This window comes from Hypanus sabinus, chromosome 4 (genome assembly GCF_030144855.1).
Source record: "Hypanus sabinus isolate sHypSab1 chromosome 4, sHypSab1.hap1, whole genome shotgun sequence".
NCBI lineage: Eukaryota > Metazoa > Chordata > Chondrichthyes > Myliobatiformes > Dasyatidae > Hypanus > Hypanus sabinus.
The window spans coordinates 7,909,807-7,929,575 of NC_082709.1; the positions used below are offsets into that span (position 1 = coordinate 7,909,807).

Below are 19,769 nucleotides of genomic sequence, written 5' to 3' on the forward strand. Positions count from 1 at the left end.
CCATGGACCATTGCATTATGTCGAATGTACACAGTAGCGTCAATGACTCCGCACCTCCATCATAATTAAGGATAATATAAGCAGGGTTTAGGAAAAGTCAGTTTAACTGATATGAAAATGTTGGATAAATGGTCTCCAAGTTTCTTCAAATTTAACTGAAGAATCAAAGACAACACTTCTAATTTTTTCTAAACTCAAACAGGAGATAGTTTGAGAAAACCACTGAAATATAGTTGGAGGATTAATTTCTTTCCAGTTCAATAGGATAGATCCTCTAGCCAGTAATGTAACAAATGCAATCATCCGTCGAGCTGAGGGGGATAAACAACTATTATCCACCATTGGTAAGCCGAAAATTGCAGTAATAGGATGCGGTTGCAATTTGATATGCAGAACTGTTGAAATAATAACGAAAATATCTTTCCAATAATTTTGCAAATAAGGGCAAGACCAAAACATGTGGGTCAATGAAGCTGCTTCAGAAACGGGAAATCTGATCACTTGGCTGTCCTCTTACTACCTGCAAACAGGTAGTGTCTAAAGGGCAAGGCTCCAGAGATAGAAACAACAAAGAGGTGGTCATGGGAAGCAGAGGATTGCTTTGAGTTGGTGGACTGGGCTGTGCTCAAAAACTCACCAGGGGATCTGAACCAATACATCACAGCTGTCATGGACTTTATAAAAAACATGTGCAGATGAGTGTGTCCCCACAATATTACAGTATTCAGAGCCTTTCCCCAACCAGAAGCCCTGTATGAACCATGAGATCTGCTATCTTTGATGGCCAGTCTGGTCTGGCGACCAAGTAAAACACAAGAGCTCCTGCTAAGATCTCCAGAAAGCCATCTCACATGTCAAGTGGCAATTTATTTATTTATCTTTTTTTTATATTTGCACAGTTTGTTGTTTTTTGCACACTGGCTTTTTTGTCTGTCCTGTTGTGTGCAGTTTGTCATTGATTTTATTGTGTTTTTTTATTTACTGTGAATGTCACAAGGAAATGAAACTCAGGGTAGTACACTATATGGTGACATACAGTGCCTATAGAAAGTATTCACCTCCCCTTGGAAGACTTAATGTTCTATTGTTTTACAACGTCGAATCACAGTGGATTTAATTTGACTTTTTTGTCACCAATCAGCAGAAAAAGACTCTTGTGTCAAAGTGAAAACAGATCTCTACAAAATGATCTAAGTTAATTACAAATATAAAACGCAAAATAATTGTTTGCATAAGTATTCCCCCCCCCCCCCCCCCTTTAATATGGCACATCAAATCATCAATAGTGTAGCCATTTGGTTTTAGAAGTCACATAATTAGTTTCAAGGAGGTCTGTTTTTGGACACCTCTGTGCAGTCAAGGTGTTTCAATTGATTGTAGTAAAAATACACCTGTATCTGGAAGGCCCAACTGCTGGTGAGTGAATATCCTGGCAAAATCTACACTATGAAGACAAAAGAACACTCCAAGCAACTTCACAAAAAGCTTATTGAAAACCACAAGTCAGGGGATTGATACAAGAAAATTTCGAAGTCACTGAACATCCCTTGGAGTACAGTTAAGTCAATCATCAAGAAATGGAAAGAATATGGCACAGCTGTAAATCTGCCTAGAGCCGGCCGTCCTCAAAAACTGAGTGACCATGCAAGAAGGGGACTAGTGAGGGAGGCCAGCAAGAGACCTATGACAACTGTGGAGGAGTTACAAGCTTCAGTGGCTGAGATGGGAGAGACTGCACATACAACAACTGTTGCCCGGGTGCTTCACCAGTCACAGCATTATGGGAGAGTGGCAAAGAGGAAGCCATCGTTGAAAAACACTCACATGAACTCTCAGCTGGAGTTTGCCAGAAAGCTTGTGGGAGACTCTGAAGTCAGCTGGAAGAAGGTTCTATGGTCTGATGGAACCAAAATTAAGCTTTTTAGCCATCAGGCTAAATGCTATGTTTGGTTTAAGCCAAACACTGCAGATCATTAAAAACTCACCATCCCTACTGTGAAGCATGGTGGTGGCTACATCATGATGTGGGAATGCTGTGGAGATGCAGCAGGCCCTGGGAGTCTTGTGAAGGTAGAGGGGAAAATGAATGCAGCAAAATACATGGAGGAAAACCTGGAGGAGAACCTGATGCAGTCTGGAAGAGAACTGAAATTTGTTTTCCAGCAAGAAAATATCCCCAAGCATAAAGCCAAAGCTACACAGGAATGGCTTAAAAACAACAAAGTTTATGTCCTCAGTGGCCAAGTCAGAGTCCAGACTTCAATCCAATTGAGAATTCATGGCTGGACTTGAAAAGGGTTGTTCACTCACGATCCCCATGCAATCTGACAGAGCTGAGCAGTTTTGTAAAGAAGAATGGGGAAAAATTGCAGTGTCCAGATGTGCAACACTAATAGAGACCGATCCACACAGACTCGAGGCTGGAATTGCTGCCAAAAGTGCATCTACTGAATACTGACTTGAAGGGGGTGAATACTTATGCAAACAATTATTTTGTGCTTTATATTTGTAATTAATTTAGATTACTTTGTAGAGATTTGTTTTCATGTTGACATGGAAGGGACTTCTTCTGTTGATCAGTGTCAAAAAAGCCAAATTAAATCCCCTGAGATTCAATGTTGTAAAACAATAAAACATGTAAACTTTCAAGGTGGGGAATTCTTTTTTTAGGCACTGTATATATATTTTGATAATAAATTTACATTGAATTTTGAACTTGGAGCTCGTGATAGAGCTGACTGAGTTCACAAATCTCTGCAGCTTATTCTAATCCTGTGCAGCAGACCCCCATACCAGACTCTTGTAAATCTTTACAGAAATACTGTAGAGAGCATTCTAATTCGTTGGATCATTGGTATGGAGGGTCCACTGCACAGGATTGGAAAAAGCTGCAAAAAGTTGGTAACTCAGCCAGCTCAATCATGGACACTGGCCTCCTCCTGATCAAGGACATTGTCAAAAGGTCATGCCTCAGAAAGGTGGCATCCATTATTAAGGAGCTCCATCACCCAGGATATGCCCTCTTCTCATTGCTACAGTCAAGGAGGAGGCATAGGAGCCTGAAGTCACACACTCAACATTTTAGCAACAGCTGCTTCCCCACCACCAACAGATTTTTGAATGGACACTATGTACACTACTTCACTACTTTTCCTTTTCTTTGCTCTTTTGCACTATTTAATCTAGTTTCTTTATATATTTCTTATTATAATTTGTGTTTTTTATTATTATGTATTGCAATGTACTGCTGCAATGTATGCCAATGATATTAAAGCTGATTCTGATCCTGACTCGTTTACCCCTGGAGGGGCGGATAATAAAGGGAGTTTTGATAGAGGTACACTAAATTATGAAGGCTAAGTTTATGCAGACCTTTTCCCCTCAGGTTGGGTGAGACTAGGACCAGGGGTCACAGGTTTAGGGTGATAGGTAAAATATTTAAGGGGGAATGAGGGGGAGTTTCTTCACTCAGAGGGTGGTGAAAGTGGGAAACAAACTCCCAGCAGAAGTGTGGTTGCTAGTTTGACTGCAATACTTAAGAGAAGTTTGGATAATTACAGGGATGGGAGGGGCATGGAGGGCTATGGTCCAGGTGTGGGTAGAAGGGACTAGGCAGAATAACAGCCACGATGGACTAGATGGGCTGAAGAACCTGTTTCTGAGCTGTAGTGCTCTCTGTCTCTATGTTATTGCACTTTGAGAATCATCAGCTTGTGTGCAAAAATTATTGTTACAAAATATTATTCCACTGGAATAATAATATATTAAATGATTAATCATTAATTCCAAGGTTTATTCAAGTAAATACCTGAAATGATCCAAAAAAGAGATCGAAGCCTATTTGTGTATCTGTTGCAAAGTTGCTTTCCTTATCCGGGAAAAATGCAAAAATTATATAGTGGATTCCAAACAAGGGGATTAACAAGAAAGTTGACTTTGCAAGTCTCCTAGAAATAACAAATGCAACATACAAAATGTGTTAAAATACATCTGATTCTTATATTTCTGAATGGTTTTTCACTTCTAAGTGGAAAACCTGAATGATTCAAGTAACAGATGTAGTAATTTTTTTGCACACCTCTGTTAATTTCCTAACATTGTGAGGCAACTTAGCCCTTATGGTGTCAATTCCATCAAATAGGAATTGGGAAAAGAATGTTACCTTGATCATTTGTGCTTGAATATCTTATCATAATTTTCAGAAATTACTTGGATTATGATGTTAATTCCTCGGCATGTGGAAATCAGCGTGTGAGGTCACTTGTTGATGATGATGTGAGAGGTTTAGAAAGAGCCTTGGTGCTATTCAGCTTTTTCCTTGGTGGCGGCAATCAGCAGTGGGTCAATAAAAAGCCGTTGTGCGTCTGGGGCATTGTTAGAGTGGTCTGGTTTTGGCGAGAACAGATTTAGGCAATACAGGTGGTTACTTTCTAAGTAAGTAAGTAAGAAAGCTTCTAGCAAGTTTTTCTTTTCTGTTAGTACTGAGAATGGATGTGGAGGTAGTGTTATGTTCCTTGTGTAAGATATGGGAACATTGGGACACGTCCAATCTCCCTGATAACAATATCTACATGAAGTGCATTGAGTTCAGCTCCTTAGACTGTGTTAAGGAACTACAGCTGTAGCTCAACGACCTTCAGCTCACATGGGAAAATGACGAGGTTATAGATAAGAGCCATAGGGAGATGGTCACCCCTTATTTACAAGAGGCTTGTTCCTGGGGATTGTCAGGCAAATAAAAGAGAATAGGCAGTCAGTGCAGAGCAGCCCTGTGGCCACTCCCCTCAATAATAGGTATATTGCTTTGGAGAATTTTTTGGGGGGGAATAACCTACAAAGGGGAGCCACACAGTGTCCAGGTCTCTGGCACTGAGTCTGGCTCTGTGACTCAGTAGTGATGGGGGATTCCATAGCTAGAGGAACAGAAAGCAGATTCTGTGGAAACCTGGATGGTATGGTACCTCGCAGGTGCCAAGGTCAGGTCCATGGCTTGCTAATGGGGGAGGGTGAACAACTGGACATCATGGTACAGATTGGTATTAATGATATACTGTCGGCAGGAAAAGGGAGGAGGTCCTAAAGAGAGAATATAAGGAGTTAGGTGGGAAGCTGAAAAGCGGGGCCTCCAGGTTGGCAATCTCCAGATGGCTGCCTGCGCCATGTGCCAGTGAGGGTAAGAATAGGCAATTTAAGATGTGGTTCAAGAGTTGCTGCAAGGATCCATGTCTCATGTTTCTGGATCATTGGGATCTATTCTCTGGAAAGTATTTTACAGGTTGTCCAACCTGTACAAGAAGGTTGGATTACACCTGGATCCATGGGGGATGAATATCCTTGCGAGCAGGTTTGTTGGAGCTGTTGAGGGGTGTTTAAACTAATTTAGTGGGGGATAGGAACTGGAGTGATAGGGCAGTTGCAATGGGAAGGACAGGCGAAACTGCAGTCAGTGGGATGAGGTGAAGTACAACAGAGATCTACAGTCAGAAAGGGTGATGGACACGGGACTGAAGGCGTTGCATTTGAATGCACGCAGTCCAGGGAATGCAGTAGCTGATCTTGTAGTGTTGTTGGAAATTGGCAGGTATGATGTTGTGGGTATCTCTGAGTCCTGGCTGAAAGAAGATCGTAGCTGGGAGTTTAACATCCAAGCAACACAGTGCATAGAAAGGACGGGCAAATAGGCAGAGGGGGCAGCGTTACTCTGTTGGCAAAATATGAAATCAAATCATTACAAAAGAGGTGACACAGGATCTGAAGATATAAAGTCCTTGCAGGTAAAGTTTTAAGAAACAAAGGAAACAGACCCTGATGGGAGTTATATTCATGCCCCCAAAAGTAACCACATGTGGACCACAGATTACAATGGGAGATACAAAAGGCATGTCAAAGGACAATGGTATGATAGTCATTGGGATTTCATTATGGAGCTAGATTGGGAAAATCAGGTTGGTGCTGGATCCCGAGAGAGTGAATGTGTAGAATGCCAGTGAAATGGCTTTAAAGCAGCTTGTGGTTGATCACATTAGGGGAAAGGTAATCCCAGACTCGGTGTTATGTAATGACCCAGATTTGATTAGGAAGCTTAAGGTAAAGGAACCCTGAAGACAGTGCTCATAATATGATAGACCCTAACTCTGCTGTTTGAGAAGGAGAAGGGGAGACATTTAGGGATTTAGGTAGGTAAGCTAACGAAGCTGAAAGAGGAAGTACATGATTACTGCTTTTCAGATAAATACAAGGGATGCAAGAACAAGGAGATAATTATATAGTAAATGTGTACTACTCCGCACCTTTAGCAACAGTCAGAATAATCAACAATATAGAGAATAGGAAAAGAAGTAAGTTTGCAAGTGTAATAGAAATAGAGTTTGTGCATGAAAGCCTGAATATTTCTTCCATTCTATAATGTCTAGTACATCAATCTTGCATCATACATCATGCTTCAGGAAAAAGACTGCTTATAAGCACACTATAGAAACAGCAAGTGAAACAAGATACTCTTCAGTGCAAAATAATCTTTCTGATTATTGATGACCCCCGTGCTAACTTTATTTCAATGCATTTTGTAATTCTTTCGATATGTTTAAGGAAAAGTGAGAGATTTAAAACTGATGCATGCAAGAACTTCTTGCAGACAATGATGTACTTTGGGAATCCTCTGTCCCAGAGGGCAGTGGACTCTAGATTGTTGATTGTATTTAAAAAGGAATTAGACAGATTTTTGTAAGATGCAGGGGAAGGGGTGGTTCAGGGCAATAGGGAACTGATCTAGAAGAGGAGATAAGAGCTGGTTGTCTCTTCCTGCTATTACTTCGTTAATTACATAATTATTTTCATAATTCTTTATAAAGATTATCCATGTTCACAGTGAACTGCAAACATGAATAAAATGATCCGTAGACCTAGGCCATTCAGCCCATCAGGTCCTGCTATGCCATTCCATCTTGGCTGATTTATTATCTCTTCCAACTCCATTCTCCTGTCTTCTCCCCATAACCCTTGACATCCTGAGTAATCAAGAATCTATCAACCTCCATTTTAAGTATAACCAATGACTTTACCTGCACAGCTGTTTGTGGCAATGAATTCCAGAGATTTACCACCCTCAGACTAAAGAAAATTTTCCTCATCTCTGTTCTAAATGGATGTCCCTCTATTCTGCTGTTCCCTCTGGTCCTAGAGTCCCCCTCTATGGGAAACATCCTCTCCACATCCACTCTTATCCAGACCTTTCAATATTCGATAGGTTTCAGTGAGTTCCCTCCCATTCTTCTAAACTCCAGCGCGTACAGCCCAGAGCAATCAAACGATCCTCATACATCAACCCTTTCATTCCTTAGATCATTCTTGTGAATGTCTTCTGGACTTTCTTCAATGCCAGCACATCATTCTTGGATAGGGGATCCCAAACTGTTTACAATACTCCAAATGCAGTCCAACCAATGCCTTATTAAGCCTCAGCATTACATTGTTGTTTTTGTATTCTAGTCCTCTCGAAATGAATGTTAACATTGCATTTGTCTTCCTCACCACAGACTCAACCTGCAGGTTAACCTTTAGGGAAATTTGCACGAGGACTCCCAAGTCCTTTTCTACCTCTGATTTTTGGAATTTCTCCCTGTTTAGAAAATAGTCCATGCCATTACTCCTTCTGCCAAAGTGTATGATCATACACTTCCCTACACTATAATCCATCTGCCAATTCTTTGCCCATTCTTCTAATCTGTTGAAGTCTTTATATCCTTTTTACTTCCTCAAAACTACCTGTACCTCCACTTATCTTCGTACCATCTGCAAACTTGACCACAGAGCCATCAATTCCTTCTTCCACATCATTGACTTACAACCAGAAAAGAAGCAGTCTTATCACCAACACCTGTAGCACAACATTAGTCAGCAACAGCTAACCAAAAAGGCCCCTTTATTCTGAATCTTTCCCTCCTGCCAATCAGCCAGTCTTCTACCCATTCTAGTACCTTTCCCATAACATTTTTTAAGCAGCCTGATGTGTGGCACTTTGTCAAAAGCATTCTGAAAATCCAAACAAACAACATTCACTGACTCTCCTGCCTGTTATTTCCTCTAATAATTCCAAAAGATCTATCAGGCAATATTTCCTCTTTAGAAAACCATGCTGACTTTAGCCTATTTTATTATATGCCTCCAAGTACCCCAAAAATTCTTCCCTTAATAATAAATTGCAATATTTTTGCCAACTCTGAGGCCAGGCTAACTGGCCTATAATTTCATTTCTTCTGCTTTTTTCCCTTCTTGAAGAGTGAATGACATTTGCAATGTTCCAGACCTCAGCAACCATTCCAGAACATAGTGTTTCCTGAAAGATCATTACTAACACCTACACATCTCTCCACCCACCTCTTTCAGAACCCCGGGGTGTAGTCCACCTGGTCCAGATGACTTATCTACCTTCAGATCGTTCAGCTTCCCCAGCACCTTCTCCTCAGTAATAGTAATGGCACTCACTTCTGCCCCCTGACACTCTCACATTTCTGATATTTCGCTAATGAAAACTGATCCAAACCACTCAATAAGCTCTTCCCCCATTTCTTTGTCCCCATTACTACTCTCCAACATCATTTTCCAGTGGTCCGATACCCACTCTAGTCTCTCTTTTACTCTTCATATATTTTGTATCCTCTTTTATATTATTGGATTCAGATTTCAACTTTTCTCTCATTATGGCTTTTTTCGACGCCTTGTGTTGTTTATTAGAAGTTTCCCAATCCTCTTCCTTCCCACTGATTTTTGCTTTATCATATGCCCTCTCTTTTGCTTTTATGCTGCCTTTAACTACCCTTGTCAGCTATGGTGGTGATCCTGTTCTTAGAATATTTCATCAATTTTGCTGCACCTTCTGAATTGCTGTCAGAAACTCCAGCCATTGATGTTCTGCCATCGTCCCTGCTAATGTTCTCTTCCAATCAACTGACCAGCTCCTCTCTCATGCCTCAGTAGTTCCCTTTACTCCACTGTAATGCAGTGGAGAAATGAATGTGGTTTTTCCATGACAATGACTTTTTTTTGTAAATTTTTCTACAGCAGTGGTTTGCCATTGTCTGCTTCTGGGCAGTGTCTTTACAAGATGGGTGACCCCAGCCATTATCAATACTCTTCAGAGATTGTCTGCCTGGCGTCAGTGGTCGCATAACCAGGACTCGTGATATGTGCCAGTTGCTCATATGGCCATCCACCATCTGCTTTCATGGCTTCACATGATCCTGATCTGGGGGTCGGGGGTGGTGGTGGGGAGAGCTAAACAGATGCAACACCTCACCCAAGGGTGACCCCGCAGGCTAGCGGAGGGAAGGAGCACCTTACACCTCCTTTGGTAGAGATGTATCTCCACCCTACCTCCCAATCTTTATATATATTTCATCACTTCAGAAGCCATGATACAGGTTATGAAACAAAGTAACATATTAAATCAGAGATAAGACGATGCTGTGGCATAGATCTTCTCACACTGTTGGGGAGTATTCATGACTTCCCAAAGACAGAGGAAATTTTGCATTTACCATAAAGAGGCTTACTTGTATTGGTTAAATTCATTCCTCACAACATCAGGTGCTTTTAGCTTTTTTATTAATATACTAATGATGTGAACAAAGAGCATAAAGCTGATCTGCAAGACAGAAAAAAAAGTAAACATCACTCATGGACTGAATGGGCATTGACTATCAATCATCCATTTTCAGTAAATCTACAGTAATCCCATTTTCTTCTCTCCACATTTCATCAAAACTCCCCCCCCCCCCCACTTTTCCCCCATATTCTATCACTCACCTATACAACATGAGGGCAATTCACTGTGGAAAACCATCTGTGCTGCCCTCTAGAGCTCAATCAGTGGAAGGACAGACTGGGTTGCGTGCACCTTCACACTTCTGGGTACCTGGTTACTATCAATTTGAGGAACATATCGCTTAAGGTCTTGCTCTATATATGTGTTTTCGTTTACTTGTTTTTTTTTGTTCGCCATTTTGAAAGTGCTGTGTACGTTTTGCATCTTGGCCCTATTTCATTCGGTTCTATCCATAAGTTAACTTGATTTGATTTGATTTGACAATTAACCAATCAACCTACAAGTCTTTAGGATGTGGGAGAAAACCGGAGCATCCTCATGTGGTCACAAGGATAACCTGCAAACTCCACATGAACTGCATCCAGGGTCAGAATTGAAACTGGGCCCCTGTCACTGTGAGGAAGCAGCTCTACCAGCTGTCCCACTGTAGTTCCCCCAGTGACTGGGTGCCACTGGCAAGGTGGCATTCATTACCCATCCCTAATTGCCCTTCAACTGTGTAACAGCTTGAAAGTGAGCTGCTCCAGCCCACACTAGACAGCAAATTGCTGAATGTTACTTAAGTTTAAAATATGTTATTTTAACTAGTATTTTACCCCAACTCAGAATATATTTTTTAAAATTGGAGAATACTTACAAAAATAGATAAAATTATAGGTCCCTTAATAATCCACCATATGAATTCATTTGAATTAATATCCCAGCAGCTGTGGATTAAGCAAAAATGTTTTAAAATAGTGTTGCTTCTCATGAAAAAAATAGATGAACAATGTATGTGACTTAGAATAAACTACTGGATTAAGTACCACACCTACAGTCATGTTAAACTTACATATGATTAGATTTCACTTTACTTTTGGTCTCCTTAGTAATTGCCACACAACACACACAAAGCTGGATATTTTCAAAACTAAATTATATAAACAAAATTATATTTTCTGAAGGCACTAAAGAACAATTGTCAAAATGGGCCAGAACAGCAGATTTTCATTACTAGGGGCCTGGAGAGTACACAATATGCCATAAGATATAGGAGCAGAAATAGACCATTTGGCCCATTGACACATAGGAACATAGAAAACCTACAGCACAATACAGGCCCTTCGGCCCACTAAGTTGTGCCGAACATTTCCCTACCTCAGAAATTACTAGGCTTACCCATAGCCCTCTATTTTTCTAAGCTCCATGTACCTATCTAAGAGTCTCTTAAAGGACCCTATCGTATCCGCCTCCACCATTGTCGCCGCCAGACCATTCCACACAGTCCCCACTTTCTGCGTAAAAAACCTACCCCTGACATCTCCTCTGTACCCACTCCCCAGCACCTTAAACCTGTGTCCTCTTGAGGCAACCATTTCAGCCCTGGGGAAAAGCCTCTGACTATCCACACGATCAATGCCTCTCATCATCTTATACACCTCTATCAGGTCACCTCTCATCCTCCATCGCTCCAAGGAGAAAAGGCCGAGTTCATTCAACCCATTCTCATAAGGCATGCTCCCCAATCCAAGCAGCATCCTTGTAAATGTCCTCTGCACCCTCTCTATGGTTTACAGATCCTTCCTGAGGTGAGGTGGCCAGAACTGAGCGCAGTATTCCAAGTGGGAATATTGAGCATTGAGTCTGCTCTGTCATTTCATCATGGCTGATCTATTTTCCCTCACAGCCCCAGCTTTATCCCTGTAGCCCTTCATGGGTGATTTCTGAGAAGGTGTTTATCTCACTGCATAGCTTTGACCATATGCACTGTGGGGGCAGTAGATATATAGCACTACATACTTAATATTTGGGTGTCCAGGGAGGGGTATCATCTCTGGTGAAGGGGCTTATTATGCTCATTCTAGGGCAGCTCACTCACCTTTGGTCCCCACCAGACATTCAGCTCTCACCTGTAATTGTTTTGCATACGACAGTGGCCACACCCTGTTACACTGCGTTAACAGGCGAGCTGAACCAGGTGAGGGTAGACCAGCAGACCTCATATCCTACAGTTAGGGGCATGTTCCTCCTAGCATGTGAAATCAGGTCTGGTGGACTGAGTGGATGAGATCCACTGTGAGGTCCAATGGCTAAGGAATTGGTTCTGCAATGCTCAGTGGAGAGCGAAAGGCATGACAAGGTATAGAAGATGTCATGGTCATCCACTACAACCAAGGAAGACCCTGGTTTATGAAGCTTCTTTGTACTACTGAACCTGGACTACTAAGGTCAAGAGAGTGGGACTGCCCAATGCAACTGCTTTTCCGCTTTAAACATTCTCCTGCATAGGACGTGACAGACAACAACCATAATGTTAATAATTAATAAATGACATTACAGCTTTTGATACATTTGAAGGTTTAACACATCATTTACCCTAATTTTTTCTTAGTCATGTCTAATATTTACAACAATATCATCCATCTGTGCCATCTAATAAAAGCTTTGAAATTTCCTGCAATATTTGTTCTTCAAGGATAACTTTTATTTATCATGGAAACAGAGCTTACCCAATGTTTTCATAAAACCTTCTCATAATTGCCCAAGGTAGAATGAAAAGTGGGGGGGCACCTGAAGATGAGATGATAAAAGAACCAACAGATCAGATAGCATCATTGGATTCAGGAAAAATGGACAAGATTTTCAAAAAAAAAGCAGTGCAAGTGAACACAAAAGTTAATTTAGTTCTTAAAGGGTAACTTACCCCATCCTAGAATAATGAACAACCTGAAATACTTCTGCGGATATGCAGATACCACCAAGAGGGTGTGCAGAAATAGCGCTTCCACGAGCAACCAGCTAAAGTTAGCCATAGTACAGCATTGAAAGAAAATGATCGCAAACTTGCATTCAACCTGGAAATGGAGCAAACAGAAAACAGAGTAAATCACGTTAATTCCTGAGTTAACCTGGTGCCTGATGAGGGATTTTAACCTGAAATGTTCACCCTGTTTCTCTTTCTCCAGATGCTAGCTGACTTTTTGACTGATGTTTTTAGCATCTTCTGATTTGTTAATGCTTTCAGTTTTTGATTTTCATTCATGGAGCAATTAAAAGTTCAAAGAACATCTATTATGTCCTGATAAAGGATCTTGGCCTGAAATATCGACTGTTCATTCCCACCCATAGATGCTGCCTGACCAGCTGAGCCCCTCCAGCACATTGTCTGTATTAGCAGGGGCTCTGACAGAAATATCTCAGATGTCATTAGAAACGGGGATGGCGTTTTGCTCATGTGTTTCCATTGTTTAAAAAGGGTTCTACGAGTAAACCTAGCAATTATAGGCCTGTCAGTTTGATGTCAGTGGTGGGTAAATTAATAGAAAGTATTCTTAGAGATGGTATATATAATTATCTGGATAGACAGGGTCTGATTAGGAACAGTCAACATGGATTTGTGCGTGGAAGGTCATGTTTGAGAAATCCTATTGAATTTTTTGAAGAGGTTACGAGGAAAGTTGATGAGGGTAAAGCAGTGGATGTTGTCTATATGGACATCAGTAAGGCCTTTGACAAGGTTCCACACAGAAGGTTAGCTAGGAAGGTTCAATCGTTAGGTATTAATATTGAAGTAGTAAAATGGATTCAACAGTGGCTGGATGGGAGATGCCAGAGAGTAGTGGTGGATAACTGTTTGTCAGGTTGGAGGCTGGTGACTAGTGGTGTGCCTCGAGAATCTGTACTGGGTCCAATGCTGTTTGTCATTTACATTAATGATCTGGATGATGGGGTGGTAAATTGGATTAGTAAGTATGCAGATGATACTAAGGTAGGTGGTGTTGTGGATAATGAAGTAGGTTTTCAAAGTTTGCAGAGAGATTTAGGCCAGTTAGAACTGTGGGCTGAACGATGGCAGATGAAGTTTAATGCTGTTAAGTGTGAGGTGCTACATTTTGGTAGGAATAATCCAAATAGGACATACATGGTAAATGGTAGGGCATTGAAGAATGCAGTAGAACAGAGTGATCTAGGAATAATGGTGCATAGTTCCCTGAAGGTGGAATCTCCTGTGGATAGGGTGGTGAAGAAAGCTTTTGGTATGTTGGCCTTTACAAATCAGAGCATTGAGTATAGGATCAAAGTAGAGGAAATCTGCAGATGCTGGAAATTCAAACAACAACACAGACAAAATGCTGGTGGAACACAGCAGGCCAGGCAGCATCTATAGGGAGAAGCGCTGTTGACGTTTCGGGCCGAGACCATTCGTCAGGACTACCCAAAAGGAAAGATTTGAAAGTAGTGGAGGAAGGGGGAAATGCGAAATGATAGAAGACCGGAGGGGGTGGGATGAAACTGAGAGCTGGAGAGGTGATTGGCGAAAGTGATACAGAGCTGGAGAAGGAAAAGGATCATGGGACGGGAGGCGTCAGGAGAAAGAAGGGGGGGGGGGAACACCAGAGGGAGATGGAGAACAGGCAAACAACTAAATATGTCAGGAGTGGGGTAAGAAGGGGAGGAGGGGCATTAATGGAAGTTAGAGAAGTCAATGTTCATGCCATCAGGTTGGAGGCTACCCAGCCGGTATATAAGGTGTTGTTCCTCCAACCTGATTTTGGATTCATTTTGACAGTAGAGGAGGCCATGAATAGACATATCAGAATGGTAATGGGATGTGGAATTAAAATGTGTGGCCACTGGGAGATCCTGCTTTTTCTGGCGGACCGAGCATAGATGTTCAGCGAAACGGTCTCCCAGTCTGCGTCGGGTCTCCCCAATATATAAAAGGCCACACCGGGAGCACCGGACGCAGTATACCACACCAGCCGACTCACAGGTGAAGTGTCACCTCACCTGGAAGGACTGTCTGGGGCCCTGAATGGTGGTGAGGGAGGAAGTGTAAGGGCAGGTGTAGCACTTGTTCCGTTTACAAGGATAAGTGCCAGGAGGGAGATCGGTGGGAAGGGATGGGGGGACGAGTGGACAAGGGAGTCGCGTAGGGAGCGATCCCTGTGAAAAGCAGAAAGTGGGGGGGCCCTTTCTAGATCTTTCTGTCTCCATCTCTGGAGACGGCCTATCTACTGATATCTACTATAAGCCTACAGACTCTCACAGCTACCTGGACTATTCCTCTTCCCACCTTCTCTTGCAAAAATACTATCCCCTTCTCACAATTCCTCCGTCTCCGCCGCATCTGCTCTCAGGATGAGGCTTTTCATTCCAGGACGAAGGAGATGTCTTCCTTTTTTAAACAAAGGGGCTTCCCTTCGTCCACCATCAACTCTGCTCTCAAACACATCTGTCCCATTTCCCGCACATTTGCCCTCACCCCATCCATCTGCCACCCCACTCGGAATAGGGTTCCCCTTGTCCTTACCTTCCACCCCACCAGCCTCCAGGTCCAACATATTTTTCTTCGTAACTTCCGCCACCTCCAACGGGATCCCACTACCAAGTACATTTCCCCCCCCCTTCTGCTTTTCGCAGGGATCACTCCCTACATGACTCCCTTGTCCACTTGTCCCCCTCCATCCTTTCCCACCGATCTCCCTCCTGGCACTTATCATTGCAAGCAGAACAAGTGCTACACCTGCCCTTACACTTCTTCCCTCACCACCATTCAGGGCCCCAGACAGTCCTTCCAGGTGAGGTGACACTTCACCTGTGAGTCGGCTGGTGTGGTATACTGTGTCCGGTGCTCCCAGTGTGGCCTTTTATGTATTGGTGAGACCCGACGCAGACTGGGAGACCGTTTCGCTGAACACCTACGCTCGGTCCACCAGAAAAAGCAGGATCTCCCAGTGGCCACACATTTTAATTCCATGTCCCATTCCCATTCTGATATGTCTATCCATGGCTTCCTCTACTGTCAAAATGAATCCAAAATCAGGTTGGAGGAACAACACCTTATATACCGGCTGGGTAGCCTCCAACCTGATGGCATGAACATCGATTTCTCTAACTTGCGTTAATGCCCCTCCTCCCCTTCTTACCCCACCCCTGACATATTTAGTTGTTTGCCTGTTCTCCATCTCCCTCTGGTGTTTTCCCCCCCCCATCCTTTCTTTCTCCTGAGGTCTCCTGTCCAATGATCCTTTCCCTTCTCCAGCTCTGTATCACTTTCACCAATCACCTTTCCAGCTGTCAGCTTCATCCCACCCCCTCCGGTCTTCTCCTATCATTTTGCATTTCCCCCTTCCCCCACTACTTTCAAATCTCTTACTATCTTTCCTTTCGGTTAGTCCTGAAGGAGGGTCTCGGCCCGAAACGTCGACAGCGCTTCTCCCTGTTGATGCTGCCTGGCCTGCTGTGTTCTACCAGCATTTTGTGTGTGTTGTCCCATGGTTTTGCTTTGTTTCGTGTCTGTCTGTGGGAAGATGAATCTCAGGGTTGTATACGCATGCATACTTTGATAATAAATGTACCTTGAATCTTGAATCTAATTTTTTTGAGCAACACGTTGGCACAGTATTTAGTTGGACGGCATGATAGATCAGTAGTTGGTGCTGCTGGCTCACGGATGGGACACATGGCTCAATACTGGCACTGGGTGCTGTTTCACTGGATTTTGCACCTTCCCCCCATGATAGCATGGGGTTCCACTCTGGTTAATTGCCTATTGCTCCACAGATATCAGATAGTGGCAGAAAAGATTCAAGGGGTCAATGAGCATGTGGGAAAAAATTGCAGAGAAACAGGGAAATAAGATGGGTTAAGGAGAATGAACCTGATGGGATTGCTCTGTTGGGAGCAGTGGAATGAACATGATGGGATTGCTCTGCTGGGAACAGTGGAATGAACCTTATGTGATTGCTCTGCTGGGAACAGTGGAATGAACCTGATGGGATTGCTCTGCTGGGAACAGTGGAATGAACCTGATGGGATTGCTCTGCTGGGAACAGTGGAATGAACCTGATGGGATTGCTCTGTTGGAGGAAGGGGGATGTAACTGATGGGATTGTTCTGTTGGGAACAGTGGAATGAATGTGATGGGATTGCTCTGCTGGGAACAGTGGAATGAACCTGATGGGATTGCTCTGCTGGGAACAGTGGAATGAACCTGATGGGATTGCTCTGTTGGGAGCAGGGGAATGAACCTGATGGGATTGCTCTGCTGGAGGAAGGGGGATGTCCCTGATGGGATTGTTCTATGGGGAGCAGGGAAATGAACCTGATTGGATTGTTTTGCTGGGAGCAAACAGGGATTCCATGGGCCAAATGGCGCTCGTCTGACACATAGTAAGTAATTCTTTTACCACTAATGTAAGTAAGATGCAGTAAAAAGATTTTGTCTTGGAAGAATAACAATTCATTTGGGGTATCAACTAGTAATCTAATGTCCAAATACAATGCAGCAAGAACAGTAGCCTCCCAGAGGACCACAACCTTGATGTGGTTTGGAGATTTGCATGCCCCAATGACCTGGAGAGCTAAGTTGGCTGTAGTCAGGGCTTTATGCCGTATGCTTTATGCTTTGGATATTGGTAGGGTCACCCATGCCAAACAGTTCAAAGGTCAGCGGCCGGACTAAGTGTGGTCTACCAGTTCTCCAGGTTTGGAGTTACAGCTCAGAGCTGACTGGGCAAACATAATTGTTATTGAAATAGCAACGAAGAATCCTTCTAAATTTGTGTGTGATGGTATTCCTGAGTCTCCACCTGGGAATTTGCGTGACTGACAGTAGTGAAAACCAAGAGGAATACTGGCACGTTGAAGGAAGTCCTGAACACCACCAGAGGTAGAAGATCTCTATAGCCACCAGTGGCGTAACATACAGGAGGTGAAAATAGTCTAACACTTTTTGATCTTTGCACCAGGTGTGACATAGCCCCACAGAGTATGAAGGTATGATTTAAGATGCAAGGTTAAAAAATTCTAGCTTCTACTGGAATGAAAACACATGAATTCACTACTACCATTAACCTTACATTATGCTTGTGTTAAATGGGGCTAGAAGATGGGATCATTGAGCAACATGTACCAACCCCACAATGATATAGGAACCTCCAGGGGCACTCATCATGTTTCTACTCAGATCTTCAGTGGGAATTCCTACAACCAAGACGGACTGAAATGCAACTTCTTCCTGAGGGCTGTTGTGCAGTTGAATAATGCTACACCCCAGCTTGCCAGTGACCTTTGAGTGTTACGGACTATCAATGTCACTTGCTGCATGTAAATATAGGGATTTTATGTATTCAATTATGTATTTAATTATTAATTTATCAATGAGGCTGTACTGCATGCATTGTAAATATATGTTTTGCACAGACTGGAGTAACACCACAATCTTGTTGACTTGAGCAATGACAATAAAGTTCTATTCTATTTTATCTTAAATGCTGGAGACAATGGCCTAAACCCAGATTGCTTAGCATCCAATTTTTGGTTCAGTTACATCTTGGAAGATGAAATGTCAATTGTTTACTCATTTCCATAGATGTTGCATGACCTGCTGTGCTCTTTCAGCATTTTGTGTGTGTTGCTCTGGATTTCTAGCATCTGCAGACTTTCTCGTGTTTGTGACACCTTAGAATAGCTCATATTGAAGATGATTCCTCTGTGAAATTTGTGACTTTACTGAGACAAACTAGGATATAAAGCTGCAAGCTATGACATTAGCAGAACTAGTAGAAATGTGCTGGTTTGTTGCTTTCACTCATTATTTAAAAAGACATTCTGCTGACATCAGAGACCTGTGAGAGCAGTTTCACAAATGGTTTCAAGGAGATGTCATTTTTTGTTAAGCTACATAATATTTACCGAGTAAGCATTGCAATGATCAACTTCCTTATTGGAAAACAGGATGCTATCTTTTATGAAGACAGAAACTGCACGGAGCATGTGGGACACAAAGAGATGCATGTGAATGTAATTCCTGGTGCAATGAAGTTTCCTAAAAAAAATACCAAAAACAACAGAGTACAAAATTAAATGGTTTAAACATCAGTCTTTCTATACATTTTATAAAATAATTGTACGTTTCCCAAGGAGTTCCTAATCACCCTGCAAGTAAGGAACAGACAGCAGAAAGCAGGGCCCAGCAGCATAACGCTTTACAGTACAAGTGACTCGGGTTCAATTCCCACCGCTGTTTGTAAGGAGTTTGTTCAGTCTCCCTGTAACCGCATGGGTTTCCTTCCCCGGCCCAAAGACATACCAGTTAATAGGTTAATTGGTCATTGTAAGTTGTCTGAGGATTAGGTTAGAGTTAAATCAACGGTTACTGGATGGGGGGGGGGGGGGCTTGAAGGACCAGAAGGGCTGGAAGGGCCTATTCCATGGGGGGGGGGGGTGTGCGTGTGCGCGCGCATGCATGTGTATATATTATATAGTATTTTTCCTGAATGAAAAACAAATATACTAATACCATAACCAACATCCATCATTAAGGATTCTCACCATCCGACACTTGTCCTCTTTTCATTACTAATGTCAGGGAAGAGACACAGGGGTCTGAAGATCCCCAGTGATTCTCAATGATTCAGTGGTGCCCCACCATTGGTTTTGGTATGGTTGAAGAACCAAGCATCATTGTTTCCTTTGTACTGTTTATTTTTGTAACTTATTGCACTCTACTGCTGCTGTGGAGCAAGTCTTACCTCGCATATGCAAGCTTAAATCTGATTCTGATTCTGGTCAGCCCTAACACATAGGAGTGGGGAGGGAGGTGGAAGTAACCATAATTCAAAGAATGTGAGGCGAACTAGGACAGAAAGCCTCAAGTTCAAAACTAGTCAACAGACAGGTCTGACGTATGGTTTTGCGGAGTGCAGACAGGGAACATCAGTGTTTCCTAGCACATAAATCTTCTTGGGTCAGTTGAAGAGACTGAAAGGAAAATAATGGATGGGTTTGTACTTTTGGTTAGACTACGGTTTGCTGACTGTATACACTTCATGCCAATGTTACATGAAGAATACTGTAAGGTTGACAGCACTCACTAAACGGACTAGATCAGGTGAGATATTCTTTGTACATGCAAAGCCCTCTTTAGGAGTCTCAAAATTCTTGTTAGAGATGCCTGTAT

At 42.6% G+C, this 19,769-nt stretch overlaps 1 protein-coding gene across 1 annotated transcript in view; it reads right to left on the reverse strand.

The window, feature by feature from the left end:
- Positions 1-19,769, reverse strand: part of sctr (secretin receptor) — a 51,809-nt gene that overhangs the window by 1,594 nt on the left and 30,446 nt on the right. The window contains exons 5-10 of the mRNA XM_059966245.1: positions 18,503-18,635; positions 12,507-12,657; positions 12,313-12,373; positions 10,461-10,530; positions 9,552-9,643; positions 3,809-3,947 (exon numbers count right to left, since the gene is read on the reverse strand). Coding sequence (XP_059822228.1) covers positions 3,809-3,947; positions 9,552-9,643; positions 10,461-10,530; positions 12,313-12,373; positions 12,507-12,657; positions 18,503-18,635 — 646 coding nt within the window. The remainder of the gene's footprint in view (positions 1-3,808; positions 3,948-9,551; positions 9,644-10,460; positions 10,531-12,312; positions 12,374-12,506; positions 12,658-18,502; positions 18,636-19,769) is intronic.